Below are 16,600 nucleotides of genomic sequence, written 5' to 3'. Positions count from 1 at the left end.
TCGTGGTGCTGGGCATTGCTGTGATGGGAGGACACACATGGTGGGTGCACCGTCAGGAGATTCGCCACAGAGAGCTCATGAAGTGGTTGGGCATAGACGACTGGGCAAACGATTACACAAATGACAACGATGGGCAGTTGATACGAACTTCTGTCACAACCAATAGTAGTAGTAGTAGTATCAATGAGGAAAACTTATAATTCGGCTGTAAGTAGTATCCTTAAGTTTGACGTATAGTCAAGGACAGCAGCTTTTGGTCAGTAGGGTGATGGCCTGGGATCCAGGACAACAGACATATGGCAGAGGGCATTTGAATATAATTCCATGGTTTATGTACCACAGTTTTGCATTGAAAACTGCCCAACTTATGTTACATATAAAGGTCAACATCATGTGGCCAAGGTTAGAGATCCTGGAATTCTAGTTTTCTGTTTCTGGAAGTAATAAATAGGAACAATGTACAAATTATGAGATTAACGTTTATTTTTAAAATGACCACTTTGCTGGTATTTTGTGGGACGAGTATCATAAAAATATTTCAAAGACATATAAATTGCACCACTACAAATAGAAAACAATATTTTTCATTTAGATATTTCTTGCAACACTGCAGGGTTTGATTTGTGTAGAGTAGAGACAAGTCAGACATTATAGATATGTACATGTATACACTGGTGGAATAATGAATCAACTTTAATGAACAAGTGATGACTGAAGAATTTACATTTATACAGAATAATCTATTTTATTATGCCAAATATCAATGCTATTATAATTGTATAGGAGCGGTAAAGTAAATGTTTTCCCAATGCTACACTTGCACTGTCTTTAGTTACACTTTCTCCTACCCAGAGTCTCCTACACATCCTGCACAACATACATGTACCTTGGGGAGGCTCTGCTAAACTGGGTTAAGGTTTCCGTTTTTGTAGGCATGGCCTCTGACCAGCTGCTAGCCAATCAGAGAATCAGCTTTACTGATAAAACATTAAGCCAATTTCTCTGATTGGCTGACAACTGGTTTGAGGCCACGCTCACAAAACTAGAAACCTCAGTCAGGTTTAGCAGAGCTTTCTGAAGGTATGTTGTATAGGCCATGGGCCAGGCCCTTCAAAGGAGAATGCCCTTACACTACGTTCATAGCAAATATTTGGCACAGAATAATCAGAACTGTTATGTCAAACCCTGCTGTAACTCGGAAAAAGCCTTATTTAGTTTCTTCACCCTTTCTTCTGTCATTTTCTTGTTGTTCTCTGTCTCTCTCAACAACTCCCTCATTTCTTGCTCCACCTGTAACACCCTCTGATTTGCCCTGACTATCTCCTCCTGTTTTTCCTGTACAGCTCTCTGAAGGTCGTCTTCGTGGGCGGCGACCTTGGCCTCCAGCTGTTGTCTGAAGGCGTCGTCGGCCCTCCGTAGTCGCTCCAGGGCTGCCTTTTCTGCCTCCTGGGCTCGCTTCCTCTCCTCCTGAAGCTTCTTCTCTTTGGCATCAAAGTTTTCCTTGGCTTGTCTGACCTAAAGTTTTGATTGCACAAAACTGTGAATTTTCTACAGATAAAAGGTTACAATAGTGTAAAACCTTTCAATATGAAAGGATACGGTAGTTTGGAATGTTGATGAAGATTTGCAGACTGTGACATTGGACAATTTGTTATTATTACATTAGGTATTTCTTCATGTATATTTGTAATAATTCATTTATTATCTGTGTTCCCGTGACCTCCCCCTCAAACTGGACCTCTGGGAAGAGCAGCCAAGGTCGACAGAGCATTCCAGTTGAAATTAAAGATATTCGGATGATTGATTAACGACTACATTGAAATTTCAGTATAAACAAGTAAGTACATTTACTAAATCAAATGCAATTTCAATAATATGATAAACAAGTACAAATACAGATGAGAGTCAGCAGTTACGACCGGGAGCCACATCTAGGGAGAAGCCTCTTCTCTTTACTTCCCTTCCTTTCTTATCAAGGGAGAGCAAATAGGGCAAGCCAGCGGTAACTACTAGGATGGTACCCAGGCTAATGTAGTGGAGGGGTTAACTTTACCTGAGTCTCCAGCGTGCCGATGAGCTGTCCCTTGTCCTTCCACTTCCTGTCCAGCACGTTCAGCGCCCTCCTGTTCTCCTCCAGCTCCTCCTGCAGGTCGGACAGCTGCTGCTTCAGCTGTTCCTTACGCTCAGTCAGCTGGTCAACTTTCTCCTGGAGGAGAAACAAACAACATCAGGACATTTAAACAGCCCTAGGGCTCAGCGGTTGTTAAAATGTTTTGTGATGGACATGTTAGTGTAGGTACTATACATGAAATCGTTGGTTTCTAAACAGTTTGCTATCACTGTCTAAGCGATTAGTCAACACTGCCTGGACCTGGACAGGCCTAAAAAAATGGGCCAAAAATCTTCCATTGCCTTTTTTTGGGTGGAGGGGATAAAATGTTTGATCTGATATCTGAGTGATGAAAAAAAAGGAATTGCAAGTCCATGTAGTCTTTTTTTTCTTATAGACTTCCTGTACTTCACACTTTGTTAACAAAATAACAACGCTTTGAACAGATGGATGTGTGGTAAACATTGTACTTCTTTGTTCAGTCTACTGATGTACCTGTACACTTAGTTTAGTTAGTTTGGTTTATTTGTGTGTATCTGTATGATTACAATATGATGTCAAAAATATCAGTGTCCTCATGCCTTTCAGTTTTACATAACTTATAAGATGTATTAGTTGGATCAGCTGAAATCTACAAAAGAAAGAAAAAAAGAGATCCCTACCTATGAAGCCTAAGTTTTAAGGACCGTAATCGGAAACACAACGTTAATTTTCCATACTCCTTACCTGTAGGTCCTGAGACTGTGTTGTCTCCTCGGCTAACCTCTTCTCCAGTTCCCTCTGTACCTTCAGTGCCTCCTCTCTGGCCTTCTTCACCTCCATGTCCCTCTCTCCCAATCCTTCCTTCAGCTTCTTGATGGCGTCTGTCTGGTCCTCCAACATCTTCGTCTTGATCTTAAGAGAATCGTTGTCTCTCTCGTTCTGTTTCTTAAGGAGACTGACTTCTGCTGTCAGAGCTTCTATTTTGGCCTCCAGACGGCCTCTATCCTGGGCAAGGGAGGCTCCTGCAAATATACATTTACGATGTTAAAAAAACATCATGATGACTAAACCCAAACCAGACTAAAAACATGTGTACAATGACAAGTAATTTTGATTATTTTGACATTCATTTTGTTCACATGTCAGACAAAAGCAAAAAAGTGCGTCATTATGAACCATGTCTATCTCTGTCTGAACACTTTGACCAACCATAATCACAACATAAAAAGCAATACTTCCTGCCTGTTATCACATTGGAACAGGACCAAACCAGACTTCCAAATCCTAGCCTGGCAGGCTGTGACATTTACATAACTGCGGACTCACATCAAGACAAACAAACAAACACATCAACTGATTTTCACATCCAGGTAATAACCCTGACCTTGCTGTGCGAGTTCCTGGCTCCAGAGTTTCTTCTCTGCCCTGAGTCCCTCGATGATCGACTCCTGTGCAGTCAGCTGAGACTGCAGTCTGACCTTGTCCTGTCTCATGACCTCCATGGCAGGCAGCCTCCTCCTGGCCTCCTCCAGCTGCGTCTCAAGGGTCTGGTTACGTTCCTACAAGGAGGTAAGGCCCACACGCATAACCTTAAGGTGCTAACTCAAGTTCACAAATGTCTTTTAGTCAATGACTGCCAATCTGGGAGGGTCTACTAAGTGTTGAAAATAGTTTTCTGAACTCATCCTTAAAATATACTTGTAAATGCTATCTTATCTATCTTTCAGTGGATTTCCTAAAACAATTCCCTGAAAAACCCACACGCAAAATATTGATAAAACTTCCCATCCACTGTAACTGATTTCCTATGTCAGCAAATGCTTATCTTGGAGGTGCAGGTGTTGAAATTAAATAGTTTTCTAACCATATGAATACAAAGCACAAGGTAGCTTGGAAGGTTCATTCATGTTCAGTCAAGAGAAGAACTAAGATGGTCAATCAAGTGCATCAATCCCACACTTAATGATGAAGAACATCTATCATTTAAAAAATCATTCTAGTTCTTTTTCCTTGAAAAAAAAAAAAAAACAATTTACTGTTTGATATACAGTAGGTTCGATATACTGGGGTGTCCCTGTGGTGTAGTGGTCTGCGCCTTCTGCCTCTCACCACATCTGGTTCAAATTACTTGGACCAGAAGGACTGGGGTTCAAGCCCCAGGTAGGACACCTCTGGACAAGAGGCGCATTGAGTCATACCAAAGACTTTTTAAAATGGTACATACTTCTGAAACAGTATGGAAGTTAAACACACTTCACTGCCAGTGGACTAGCCCCCTGCTACAGTGATTGCACCACAGTGTGGCCCAGGGCTATGAAACGGAGATGGGCACCGCCCTATACATCAATAATGGTGTGGGAGGGTTTTAACTTTTAACTAAGGTTTGATCTACTGACCCTGAGGTCCCTAAGTGCCTCCTGTCGTGACTTGGACAGCTCAGTTATCCTCCCCTTCTGCTCCTTCACCATGGCTGTCAGCTCCTGCACCATGATCGATACCTTCTTCTCCTTCTCCTGAGCTGACAACATGGCCGCCCTGTACCTGTAAGGTCACAGGGTGGAATTGAGGTTAGGGTTGTTGACTTCAAATCCAAAGTTGATGTGTTACGCCGATGGGCAGTTATGCTGGCTATACAGCTAGATACAGATCCTTGGCAGGCCCCAAGGTTGTGCCCTTGAGAAAGGCAATTGATACCAGTCCTATTTCCTCATTCAACTCCCGTGAAAATGAGTATATAGCTTTGGTTGGAGACATCCTCTTCGATGGGATGTAATGCTGGAGCACCTGTATTTGAGGAGAGACACACTTATCGAAAAAAGATTCTTACCTGTGTAAGTCGATCAACCTTACAGTCTGGTCTCTGGGTTGACATCTTGAAAAGGTGATAGTAACCTGTTATCTCAATCAATCCTTTTACCAATATGGCAAATCTTCATAAATACCTGGAGGCCTCCCCTGTGGCATTCTCAAAAGCCTCCTGGACTTCCCTGAACCGACTGGCTTCTATTTGTAAGGCCATTCTGAACTCATCCTCCAGATCTGTGTACTGCTTAGTCAGAGTTTCGATTCTGATAACAAAGAAACAAGAACATTGTTTGACAGTTAGATTAGCAAACAAACATATGCCCACATTTTTGCACCTATATAAGGCCATACTGGTTTGATTATATGGATGATATCCTCTGGGCACCCCAAAACCGATGTGAGCATATTGAAAAAAAAGTTGAGCAAAAAAAAAGTTGGTTTCATTATAAAATCTAACTGGTCAGGAAGGTTGAACAAACTTCTCTCTTTTTTTTGATAGACGAAAAGTTATGTCTGCCTGGATGTCATCCATATTTGATAGATCATCCAAAGACAGACAAGATACAGTCTTATGTTCCCCACCTTTGCTGTTGAGATGTAAGCTCCTGAGAGTGCCTCTTTTCTTCTTTTGCAACTTCTCTAGCAAGGACCTCTTGGAACTCCTTACTGTTCAGGGAAAAACGACCAGCAAGTTCCTTCCTGCAATAATAGTCAAGGGAAACATTTCAGGTACTTTAAGAGACATCATTCAGAGTCATCATTTAAACTCGTTCAAGAATAGCTTACTTGGCTTACAATACAGTAATTTACAAATAGTCTACATAGAGCCAGAGGCCCCATGTTTGAGTAGAGCCACACCTCGAGCACACTAAAGAACTCACTACACTTATCGAAAAGAGTAGGGGTCCTTCCCAGTGTGAGTGGATCAAACATACAATCCAGTCTCACACAGCTTGTACTTACTGCACAAAACTGATGTGCTATGCCTAAAGGTTATGCAAAGCAAACAAACAAACAAACAAACAAGCATAAGGAGAAAACACACACCTGTGCTCCTGCTCCCGTTCTGCCAGGAGTGCCTGCAGTGCCTGGATCTGGTCCTTGTTCTGCTGTAGGGAGTGTCGCACCAGGTCCAACTCCCGCTGGGAGGCCGAGGCTTTCATCTGGGCCTCCTGGGTCTTCTTAGCCTGTGGAAGTGAGTAGGAATGTCAGTAATACAAAGTCATGTATCGACATACAAATTACAAGACTTAAAAAAAACTCAACCTGTGTGGCGCAAAATGGCCGGTGTAGCATTGAATGTCCAAGTGGCGTGACACAAGATGTCAGGGGGTTAAGCCCTGATATTCCTGTCTAAACATTGCATCCTTGGGAAAGCACACAACTTTCCTTCCAGGTAAAAAATGGATACCTAACTTTTGGTATGGGCTTCAGCTTCTAATATAGTGCCCTAGACACAGTGGATAACCCACTCCCCCTACAGCCCCAAAAAGGCTATGGAACCACACTTTGCACAGTGTCATAAGTACAAGAAGTCTTTCTTTTTTCATTTTAAATTCAGCTCTAAAAACATCCTAACGTCCGACCTCATGAGCCTGCTGCTGCAGTCTGTCCGTCTCCCTCCTCACAGCCGTCTCCTCCATGGCCTGTAGCGCTCGTCTCTGATCCTCCTCTGCCTTCTCAGCTGTCCCAAGTCTCTTTACTGTTCCTGCCAACTGTTCCTATCGGGTGAGACGGAGCTTGTGAAATCAAGTGGATGTATCTAAGTGTCAGTATTGTACTTTTTAGAGGGTCCCCAAACCTTAGATGTAAGCAAAGATATTTTGGTCCTGCCAAACATGGACGGAGATCTTTCACTTAAGTTTCCATTTTTCCATCTATCAACAGCACTACATGTATTTCATTCATCTAATCCTTGTAGCTTTTGCTTGTGACTTGTACTTTTGATTAATAAAGCAACTGGATAGATTTAGTGCATGGTCAGACGTTTCAGGTCGAATCCACTATCATTTGTCAGTGATTGTGACCGTGACTTTCATCAGTGACTGATCAGTCACTTACGAAAGATACTTGATGCTACCTGAAACACCTGACTGTTTCCTAAATCTATTCAGTTTCTTGACTAACTGTTACCTTGCGCATCTTATTACCTGGATGTGTAACCTCCGTGACGATACATATCTTACTTCTGAAGATGTGAAGTGCTGAGATTACCTTCAGAGCATCCAGCTGATCTTGAAGCTTCCCCCTGGTCTCTCGTTCACTCATCAGGGCCTGTTTCAGCCTGGAGGTGGCCTGGATAGCAACAGCCTGGAGCTCCTGCTCTTCTGTACCTGGTGAGAGGGAAATTGAGATTTGATTCTTAGCATATTGGTTTTCATACAAAATCCTATGCAGAGCTCAGCTAAACCAGGCAGAGGTTTCCATTTTTGTGGGCATAGCCTCTAACCAGCTGTCAGCCAATCAGAGAATGATTTTTTAGGCAAAGGCAAGTTTCTAATTGGCTGACAGCAGCGTGGTTAGACTAGTCTAACCAGCTGTCAGCCAATCAGAGAATGATTTTTTAGGCAAAGGCAAGTTTCTAATTGGCTGACAGCAGCGTGGTTAGAGGACATGCCCACAAAAGTGTAAACCTCGTCCCGGTTTGGCAGCCTGCTCTGCATAGGAAAATGCTGTGACAGTCATGATTCCAGATTGGCAACGAGTTTGAGAGTTTCAGTCCCCTAAATGTATATTTTTCTTGATGAAATACTGCAGTCAGTAAACATTTGATAGGTTTACAGACCTTTTTCCTGCAGTGTCTTGACCTGGTCTGCCAGTCGCTTGGCTGCTTGTTCTGCCTTCCATCTCCTCTCTCTCTCACTGTCAAGTTCCCTCATCAACTCCTGTGAAAACAGGCAACGAGAAGTAAGGAAAACTAGAGTTCCACGAACACATTATCTTCGCCAAATAATCAAGGCTTATTAAGGAGAGTGATTAATATTTACATGCTTATCACCCCCAGCAAATTTGATCATACACCACACCGTTTGAAAGTTACGATTTGGGGAGAATGAGGCCAGTCTAGATAGGGATAAAAATCATTTGGTGGTACAGGACTAGTATATGTGTATAGTGTGCTGATATATGTTATAACTGGTCATCAAAACTATTGAAAGTTATGATTAAATGGTACAGTCAATATATATGAATAAAATAAATCTTTACTCCATATCATACACATTTTGCAAGACATACATGTAACTTGTTCATACGGTGCTAGGTAATACCTAGCAGTGGTGCAGTTTTGGTGCAGTGTACTCTCTGAGCAGAGGAGTGCTGGTTTTTGACATGTTTTTAGGTGCTTTTGTCAGGCTTTCTATTTTGTCCCCTTTCCGTTATGTCTCCAACCGTGTGTTGGACACAAATGGCTAAACTGAACACGTTAAAAACCAACCGGACCCACACATCTGCTTGGAGTGTAGTGAGACTGTCCCAACTGTTTATTTATGTGCCCAATTCGTTTATTTATACTTTTAGGCAAGGCCCTCTGTTGACCTGTTTCGGGAACACTGTCACATGGCCCATTGTGAAATGTACTTGGATTTACAAACTATCCTTACTAATTATGCAGATTAGCTCCTGATTTGCATAATAAGTCATTGATTGTGTAAAACACCATCTGAGCTCTCTACATACCAAACTTCACGACGATCTGTCGACCCCTTCTCAAGTTATTCATGTCCGAAGGTCAAAACAAAAACACCCACTGCAGTTCCAAACAAGACGCTAGGGGGCCCAAACTTACACAACTTAATTCCTGTGGCGTGAGCTATCTACCACACAAAAATCATGACCATAGCACTTTCAGAAAATATGCCACTAAATTTTGAAGCTCCGCTGCAGTGCCTTAGGTACCCGCTAGAAGGCCCATTATCGAACTTGACCTTCCTTTTTTTAAACCCTACACATCCACTAAATATCATACGGATCCATCGACAGCTTCTTGAGTTATGTTGTCCACAAGAAAATACACATCCACACAAAGCCCGCTGCAGTGCCGACAGAAAATGCCAGGAGAACCATTTTTGAACTTGACCTCCGTTTCTACAACATCTACACACCTGCAAAAAATCATGAAGATCAATCAACGTTTCCGTCACCTTTTTGGCCTACATACAAACGCACAAAAATTAAAAGTCCGCTGCAGTACTGTTGAAAAACGCAAGGTAAACCATTTTTGAACTTGACCTTCCTTTGTACAACCACTACACACCTACCAAAAATCATAAAGATTCATCAAAGGTTTCTTGAGTTATGCTCTTGACATACATACAGACCCACCAAACAGCTGGCTCAACCGAAAACATAATCTACCCCGAGTACTATAGTACTTGGCGAAGATAAAAATGCTAATGGTGATGTAAGGAGCAGCAGCTATGGCAAGCTTGTAAATACATTGACAATGTCAATAACCTTGAGGATGCATTGAATACTAAGAATATCATGATACAAACTTGGTTGGTACTCATCTATTCTTTTGTATGTAAGTCACACACAGTACATGTACAAACTATGCACTCTTGCTGTCTATGTATCCATTGATTTAACACCACTACGGCCTAAGAAAATTAATGTTGTGTTTCTGATTACGGTCCTGAGTCAGTAGGTAGGCTAGGAACGACAGGGTTTGCTAGGGTCGTACAAGTAACATAAAACATTTTTTCCTAGGCCTGAGCAGAAGTGAATTCTGCTACATTGATAATTTTCTCTTGGCTCACCAGAAACTGTTTGTCTGACTCCACGTCGCGGGGATGAGGTGCCCTCATGGAGACAGCCACCGCCGTTGGCCGGCTGGTGTCAGAGGGAGGGCTGGAGGTGGTGGTGGTGCCTCCTCTCCTCTGCTCCTCACTGCAAGACAGTCAACAACACCAGCAGTCAGAAAGGAAAAAAAAGGAAAGTGATCTCGATCCAGTTAAGCTCAAATGAATTCAGTGAACAGATGAGCCAATCTTCCACTGGTCGTGACAGAGAAGACAGACGCTATATACAGTATTTACAGGTTCATTGTACCGGAGAAATTCCCCTAGCTCTTTTCGACAAGCATAATGAACAGTGGACCACGGCTTAACGTCCCGTCCTAAGGACTGCGACCCTTTCCGGTAGCGTGCATGCCCGGTGAGCGACACAGCCGGGATCGAACCCCGAGCTTCTAGTTCCAGAGGTAAGATCGCTAACCACTGGACTACACACGCTACCCAGAAGTATGCTGGAATCATATCTATCAATTTTATATTGAGGACTTCTACTGGCTCTGGTATACCACTGGCTTAATCTCCAAGCAGATCTCCATGGGGGCAAAACCGTATTGTCCAGCCAGAGAAGCTCCAGCCAGTCCTGGACAGTTGGTAGCTTAGCAGAGGGTTTTAACTACATGTATGTAAAATTGAATGGGACTGCTTTAATTTGGCTTGTGACTATACGCCGGGTGGTTGCCTGGACAGTTTTGACTGCTTTATTGCTGTATAATTCATAAAACAAGTAGGCAAGCAGTACACACTCATTCCACATCTTCAAAAAGGATGCTGTAGCCAAATAGTTCCCGTTCAGAACTTTATTCAAGCCCACACAGCGTCTTTTTGGGCGTGAGTGTGTACGGTTGACTTGAGGTTGTCCACTACTATTTGCCTCTGCACTGCAAAGACTTACTGAGCCTACTGAGGGCAGACCTGAAAGAAAGAGGACAAGGACCGTTGCGGTCAGAAAGAAACCTACGGGAGCTAAGGAAGCTCGGGATGAGCCGGACCAAGTGGAAAGGACTGAAGAAAGACTGAATGCGGCTGCAGGATGTTTCTACTGCTGCAGCAGCAGAAAACAGTGGACTACTACTACTACTATTTGCCTACTTTATGAAACAAGGTTTTATCAGGACCTGGTCTGCCCCTTCTGCTGCCTTGCCAGCTCCTCCCTCCTCCTGGATGTTGCCGTACTTCGTCCTGCTGTCTTCGTCTTCCTCTCCTTCCTCCTCCTGCCTGGACCACCTTCTGTATCACTCTCATCTGTATGGTCCACATCTGGGCAAAATTCAGCAATGAATTATCATTCAATGATGTTACTGTTGGGCTACATCATACGTACATGTCTATGATAACTCTTTTAGGAATTGTCTGTACTACTACTAGTACGTTATTCTTGATTCTTCTGTGCTGTTATTCTTTTACAAATTAAAAGCTGCTTAAAAACTAGTCACAGAAGTTTTTGAAGCTAACAGATGTGAGGGTAGATCCAGCTTTATTCTTAGAAAAATTATACATTTATAGATGGGCAAAGGTTAGGTGAGAGGTTAGGTTGTTCAGTGTAATATGACTTATTATAACCAGCTGCTACCATGCCATATGCCTGCACCAAAGGGTGGTTATACCGACTATATAGGAACAGATACACTTGAGAATGCCAATACCTCTTTTTGCAGGTTGTCTGGTGGGTCTTCTCTCTTGAGCAGCCTCCTGTCTCTCCTGTGTTGAAGAGGAGCTCGTTTTTCTGGGCTGAAACAGAACAAATATCATTTCTACTAACTTAAAAAATCTCCTGAGCTTGGAATCAAGTTGGGAAAATTTTACCCAGTTCTAACATTTTACAATAAAAATGCAGTTATTTTATACTGAAGGCAACACCAAATATCTCTATACAGCAAAATGTAATCTAGGTATCCGAAATTTAACAATCTGACCAAATGAATGGTCATTCTGTACATTACAGATGTATGTGAAAATTTATTGGTTTGGCTGTTCAGGACACACAGCTGAGGGCTGCCCAACTAGCCCGTGACTAGTATTACAAAGTGCTAGCTATAGGCCTGCTGACAAAGATAAAGACAATACAATGGAATTGTATTCTGAACATCAATAGCACTGTGTACCCGGTTACCTGTGTTTTCCCTGCATACATGAGATGTGCCAGCTGATGTTCCAGAGTCTCTAACCTGACCTCATGGTCCACAGACAAGCGACCGTGCCCCGCCACTCTGGCCTGGAAGTTTGCAGACAATTTGAAAATGTGTGTACATGTACCTCTTTAACTTTTACCATGCTAGCAGTTTCTACACAGTTTCATGACACAGCATGATAAAAGTTAATACTAGTACTTACAACATCTGCATCATCAAGTTACGATGGCAGTTGACAATGTACAAAGTAAAAAACATGTACAGAGGCTAAGGGTAACCAGAATAATACTATAAACCAGATGTCTGTCGAATTTTTCATAAGAGAATAATACAAGCCTAGAATAATTCCTTTTCAAACAGTTTTTCTCCCCGCTGCTAAACCATCCTTTGAAAGATACTAAAAGTATGGAGATATATTTCAAGTTTGGAGTAAACATACACGTAGTGACGTAGGTCAAACAAGTTCAAAAACATTGTCTTGGCCTAAAACTAGTAAAGTATAAATACATGAAATATGGAATAGATGCCTGCTGACCCTTGGTTCAGACGTCTGTCCAGCAGCCCGTTGGACAGGAGACACGTCAGCATCAGTGCTGGTGGAGATGACCTCAGGAGTGGTGACCGGTCGGCGGCGGAACTGATGCAGCGCTGCCTCTATCCTGGGGAAGGCTGCTTCAAGGGGACCAAGGTCCTGGGGGCAGGAATCATTATTTTATATGAAGCAGGTCTCGAAATAGTGGGTGCAAGTGCACCTGTGTGCACCCAAAATTGGAGGTGTACACCTAATTTTTGACTGTGGGTGAACCAGTGCACCTAGATATTTTTGTAGGCTATAAGGTATAAAGGGTACTATTGTACACTAGTAGTAGTATACAAAAAATACTCTTGAAATGTAAGTATCTTGACTTACTTGACTTACTTCACTTTTAGACAGAATAGCTAAAATTTAGTCTCCAAGCAGACCTACGGGTTGGCAAAGACCGTATCCAACAGGCAGAAGGAGTATTCATAGCCAACCCAAGGTCTGCTACAACTCAAACAGGGCGGAGCATTTCTATTCAATAAAGGTGCCGCTGCCCCTCCTCGTTGTAATGCTAACAGCCGTACGAATGTCCGGGGTACTAATCTTTTTATGACCAAGCCCAGTCACCCGCGCACGTCCCAGTGGGAGGTTCGCGCCTTGGTTGAGCCTAGTAAAAAGCTCTCACAATAGCAGTTTCTTTCACCCATCGGCGATGTTTGTGGCATCATGGAAAACCGTTCTTACAAAAACATTCGTAGACAATGTTTACTGTTTCGAGTTCAAGCCACTATTACTAGAGATTAACTGCAAGATTCCACGTGACCACATGGCGGGAATTGCCCTTACAGTTCCGAAGTAACTGGTCAAAATTGATCGCATTTTGTGACGATTGAAGCAGTTTTGGTAGCGATCTTCGTAACAGATTGATTTTGAAAAAGAGACCAAGTCTTTTCTGTTGGCAACATTTAGTTTATTTTTCCTGGGAAGTTTAATTTTCGCGGTACAGCTCTGCCCAAGTGAACGGCCTCTCAGTCGCGGCCTGGAGGTGTCAGCCCGGCATGGCGCCGCACGCCCGTGCGGACAGAGAGTAATAAACTCACTTACAGAAGCACAGTTTGATTAGGTAACAATTAGATGTTAATAGCCTTTGTTCAGACCGACTTGTTCCAGACCTTAGATTGCACTATAAGCTCCTTCTTCCAGTTCGATACGGTCTTTGCAATCTATTGGGTCTGGTTGGAGACTAGCTAAAATTACCCTTCGTTGTATTCTACTTGATGTATCTAGTTAGCTATAGAATTACAGATTGTAGTTCTTAAGAGCGTTCAACTTGGTAATTTTGTTTTGCTGACATTCAACTTTATATTGTGTGGTGCACCCAAAATTTTTCTGTGCACCTAATTTTATTTGTTGGGTGCACCAGTGCACCTATTTCCAAAAATGAATTTCGAGCCCTGTGAAGGCACATCATTCTCATACTTAAAAAACCTACCACCAGGGTACATATAAGATATATAATTCTACCACCCTGAAAAGATACGTCCAAACAGATCTCGAACCTAACGTCCCCCCAGCATAATGCACTCCTGTATATCTACTGTACATACCTGGGGGTGCTGCACTAGAGATCTCTCAAACCCACTGTTTTTCAAAGTGGCAGATTAATGTTGATGGAGGGGACATGTAACTAAAGTTTTCTTTCAACTTTTAGAAGTTGAATTGTATCTATTAGAACCAATGCATTGCAATGACATATTTCAATATCTTTTGTTCTAAGCATACATGTATGTGTATAATCTGTCACACAAATGTTATTGAGGTTTTGAGAACAACTGTTGACAGAACCTACCTTTTCTTCATCAAACGTTGTATCTGATGACACCAAGTATTCCAGATACTCTTCCAGACCTACAAAATTTATAGAAGATACTAGTGAATCACAACACACTCATCTCATATGAAAGAAAAAAGTTGATGTATCTTTACCATTTTGTACCAAATACATGTTTGTACTAGTAGCTTAGACACTTCATCGTACTGATTTAAACAAAGTTAAAGGCATAGGGCAAGTAGTACAGCCTCCTGGCTCCCGGGAATCGAACCCAGGCCTGCCAGTTCACAATTCAAGGTACTTAGTAGTACAACTAGGCTAAAACAAAAGGTCCTAACCAATTAGACTGGTCAGTAAGTGGCACTTGAACCTAACAATTTCTAAAGCTTGCTCAATACACCTTCCAAGGTTGCTAATTGATAGTTACCTGGAATGTCAGTCAGAGCTTCCCTAGCTGCTGGCCTGCCTCCTCTGTCTCTACCATCTAACACCTGTACCTGGGGCATCAGACTCAACACTGTCTCACGGTAGTCTGCAGAAAATGGTAGAAAGGTAAATGTTACTTGTACAAAACTTTTATGAAAAATGATGAGGATGAAAGAATATTGTAGTGTTGCAAACAATGATATTGGTCAACTACTATAAATGTGACTTAAGGTTGCAGGGATTAATTTTGTGGGCAGAAGAAATGGTCTACAGTGTTTGTTATGGTTTTATGTTCACAGTAAATTGTAGCAATAGTTACACTACAGTCACAAAATGGAAACAGTGGCAACTTAACAGAGTTTACAGACAGTACCACAGTACCGTACCTGCTCTCTAGATAATAAGTACTTAACTAATATAGGGTTAGCAATCAAAGTTGTCCTAGCATAAAAGGGGACACTGATTGGGGCGATGGACAAACATCATATTACGCTGAAACTTATACTTAAGGGGTAGGTAGGGAGAAGACAGAACAAAACTTTTTGCGCTGGTTTTGAGTCTGTGATGAAGAGGTCACTGAGAAAGCTGCTGTCATAAATCAACTGCAAACATTTCCCTTTTTACAGTATTTGACTACTTGGTGGTTTACATTCATCACACTAGCTACCTGAAGCTCATACCTGATGCAGAACAAACTGGATTGCCCTTCCCATCATGCACGAGGGTGAGATCTGTGAGACGGGCACATCCCATAAGGCATTGCACCACATGATTGATGGATGCGAGTCGGTTGCCGTGGAGTTCCACATGACTCAGTCTAAAGCCACTCCCACTCAGCTGTCTGAACCCTGAAACATCCTCCAACTGGTTGTATGATATGTTGACCCTGGACAAAGACCTGAAGAAAAAGATGATGTAAAATCTATGAAGGGCTTTGTGAAGCTGACAGAAATGAGATGGACGCCAAAATGTCTGCTAGGTAAAACACACTTGGCTAGGTACAAAGAAATTCGTTATTCTATGAAGGGCTGGGTTTCCTGGGTAACTGCTATCATAAATTGACAAATACCAAAAGTTTTAAACAGGACAAAACTTGATAATCTTACCACATGAACAGGCCAACGTCTACAAAACTCAAATTGTTGACAATTGATATATTGTTTTTCTCTATATTTGGAACAAATCAAACAACTTAATGTTGGATTTATCTGAATACTTTCCATTCTTTTCCACCAGTTGTTGTTGTTGATCATGAGAATATCAACATAAGACTTACCTTAGTCCTTGCAGACCATCAACCACTCTGATAAGATTACAGGCCAAATTCAAAGTCCTCAAGTTGACCAGTGAATCGAGCCCCTCTATTCTCGCAATCTGATTGGACGACAGATCCAGGTGCCTTAGGTTAACCAGGTGTTGAAGGTTCTCTATCTGTGATATCTGGTTGCAGTGGAGGTTGAGAACTTGGATGGACTGGGAGAATGGTATATTGAGAAGACTGCTGATGTTGGCATCTATTAGACAGAGTTCAGTTGTAGTGCCTGGTCCTGGGACATCGCGTGTAGGTTGCGCCATTCCACCCTCACCTAATGCAAGACTATCTGATGGGAAATATATGAAAACAGTACTACATTTTTTTATCAATAATATCATTTGGCCTAGGCCATTGACAGGATGTTCCTGTCAGTAGAATTTTTTTACACTATTGACAGGACATTCCTGTAAACAAAATGGATGTTCCTGTCAATAATATTTTTTGGCACTATTGACAAGAAGCTCCAGTTGGCAATATTGGCAGGATGTCCCTTTGATAATCATAATAATATCTTGTGAGTAACACCTCACGATTCTGTCAACTGTTACCCTGAGGATGATTCGGTAAAATGGTGCAAAATAGGACATTATTCATATTCATACATACATGTATATTCATTCCAACACAATGTATCATGATTTTGCTAGAAGGTTTGAAGGTCTTTGAACGTTATCCCAACCCCG

At 42.1% G+C, this 16,600-nt stretch overlaps 1 protein-coding gene across 1 annotated transcript; it reads right to left on the bottom strand.

Annotated features, from left to right (window-relative positions):
• Positions 1-459: 459 nt before the first annotated feature.
• Positions 460-16,197, bottom strand: LOC136438634 (leucine-rich repeat and coiled-coil domain-containing protein 1-like). The gene is made up of 20 exons (XM_066433529.1): positions 15,879-16,197; positions 15,283-15,500; positions 14,604-14,708; positions 14,195-14,253; positions 12,358-12,513; positions 11,804-11,905; positions 11,337-11,421; positions 10,809-10,950; positions 9,658-9,787; positions 7,683-7,782; positions 7,112-7,230; positions 6,484-6,618; positions 5,945-6,084; positions 5,480-5,596; positions 5,035-5,160; positions 4,489-4,633; positions 3,477-3,651; positions 2,837-3,114; positions 2,054-2,206; positions 460-1,515 (listed from the first exon to the last, which is right to left on the bottom strand). The coding sequence occupies exons 1-20, from the start codon at positions 16,175-16,177 to the stop codon at positions 1,174-1,176; spliced, it is 3,126 nt and encodes a 1,041-aa protein (XP_066289626.1). The 5' UTR covers positions 16,178-16,197; the 3' UTR covers positions 460-1,173.
• Between the last annotated feature and the right edge of the window lie 403 nt (positions 16,198-16,600).

This window comes from Branchiostoma lanceolatum, chromosome 7, assembly GCF_035083965.1.
Source record: "Branchiostoma lanceolatum isolate klBraLanc5 chromosome 7, klBraLanc5.hap2, whole genome shotgun sequence".
Lineage (NCBI taxonomy): Eukaryota > Metazoa > Chordata > Leptocardii > Amphioxiformes > Branchiostomatidae > Branchiostoma > Branchiostoma lanceolatum.
Note: the sequence above shows the minus strand (reverse complement) of the source record. Positions and strands in the feature narration are given on the sequence as shown.

Excerpts from the sequence above, each read along its gene's own strand:
- LOC136438634 (XM_066433529.1), bottom strand. The coding sequence starts at position 16,177 with ATGGCGCAACCTACACGCGATGTCCCAGGACCAGGCACTACAACTGAA. Across the intron at positions 7,231-7,682 it reads CAAGACACTGCAGGAAAAAG|GTACAGAAGAGCAGGAGCTC; the intron begins GTCTGTAAACCT and ends CCCTCTCACCAG. Across the intron at positions 3,652-4,488 it reads AGGCACTTAGGGACCTCAGG|GAACGTAACCAGACCCTTGA; the intron begins GTCAGTAGATCA and ends ACCTCCTTGTAG.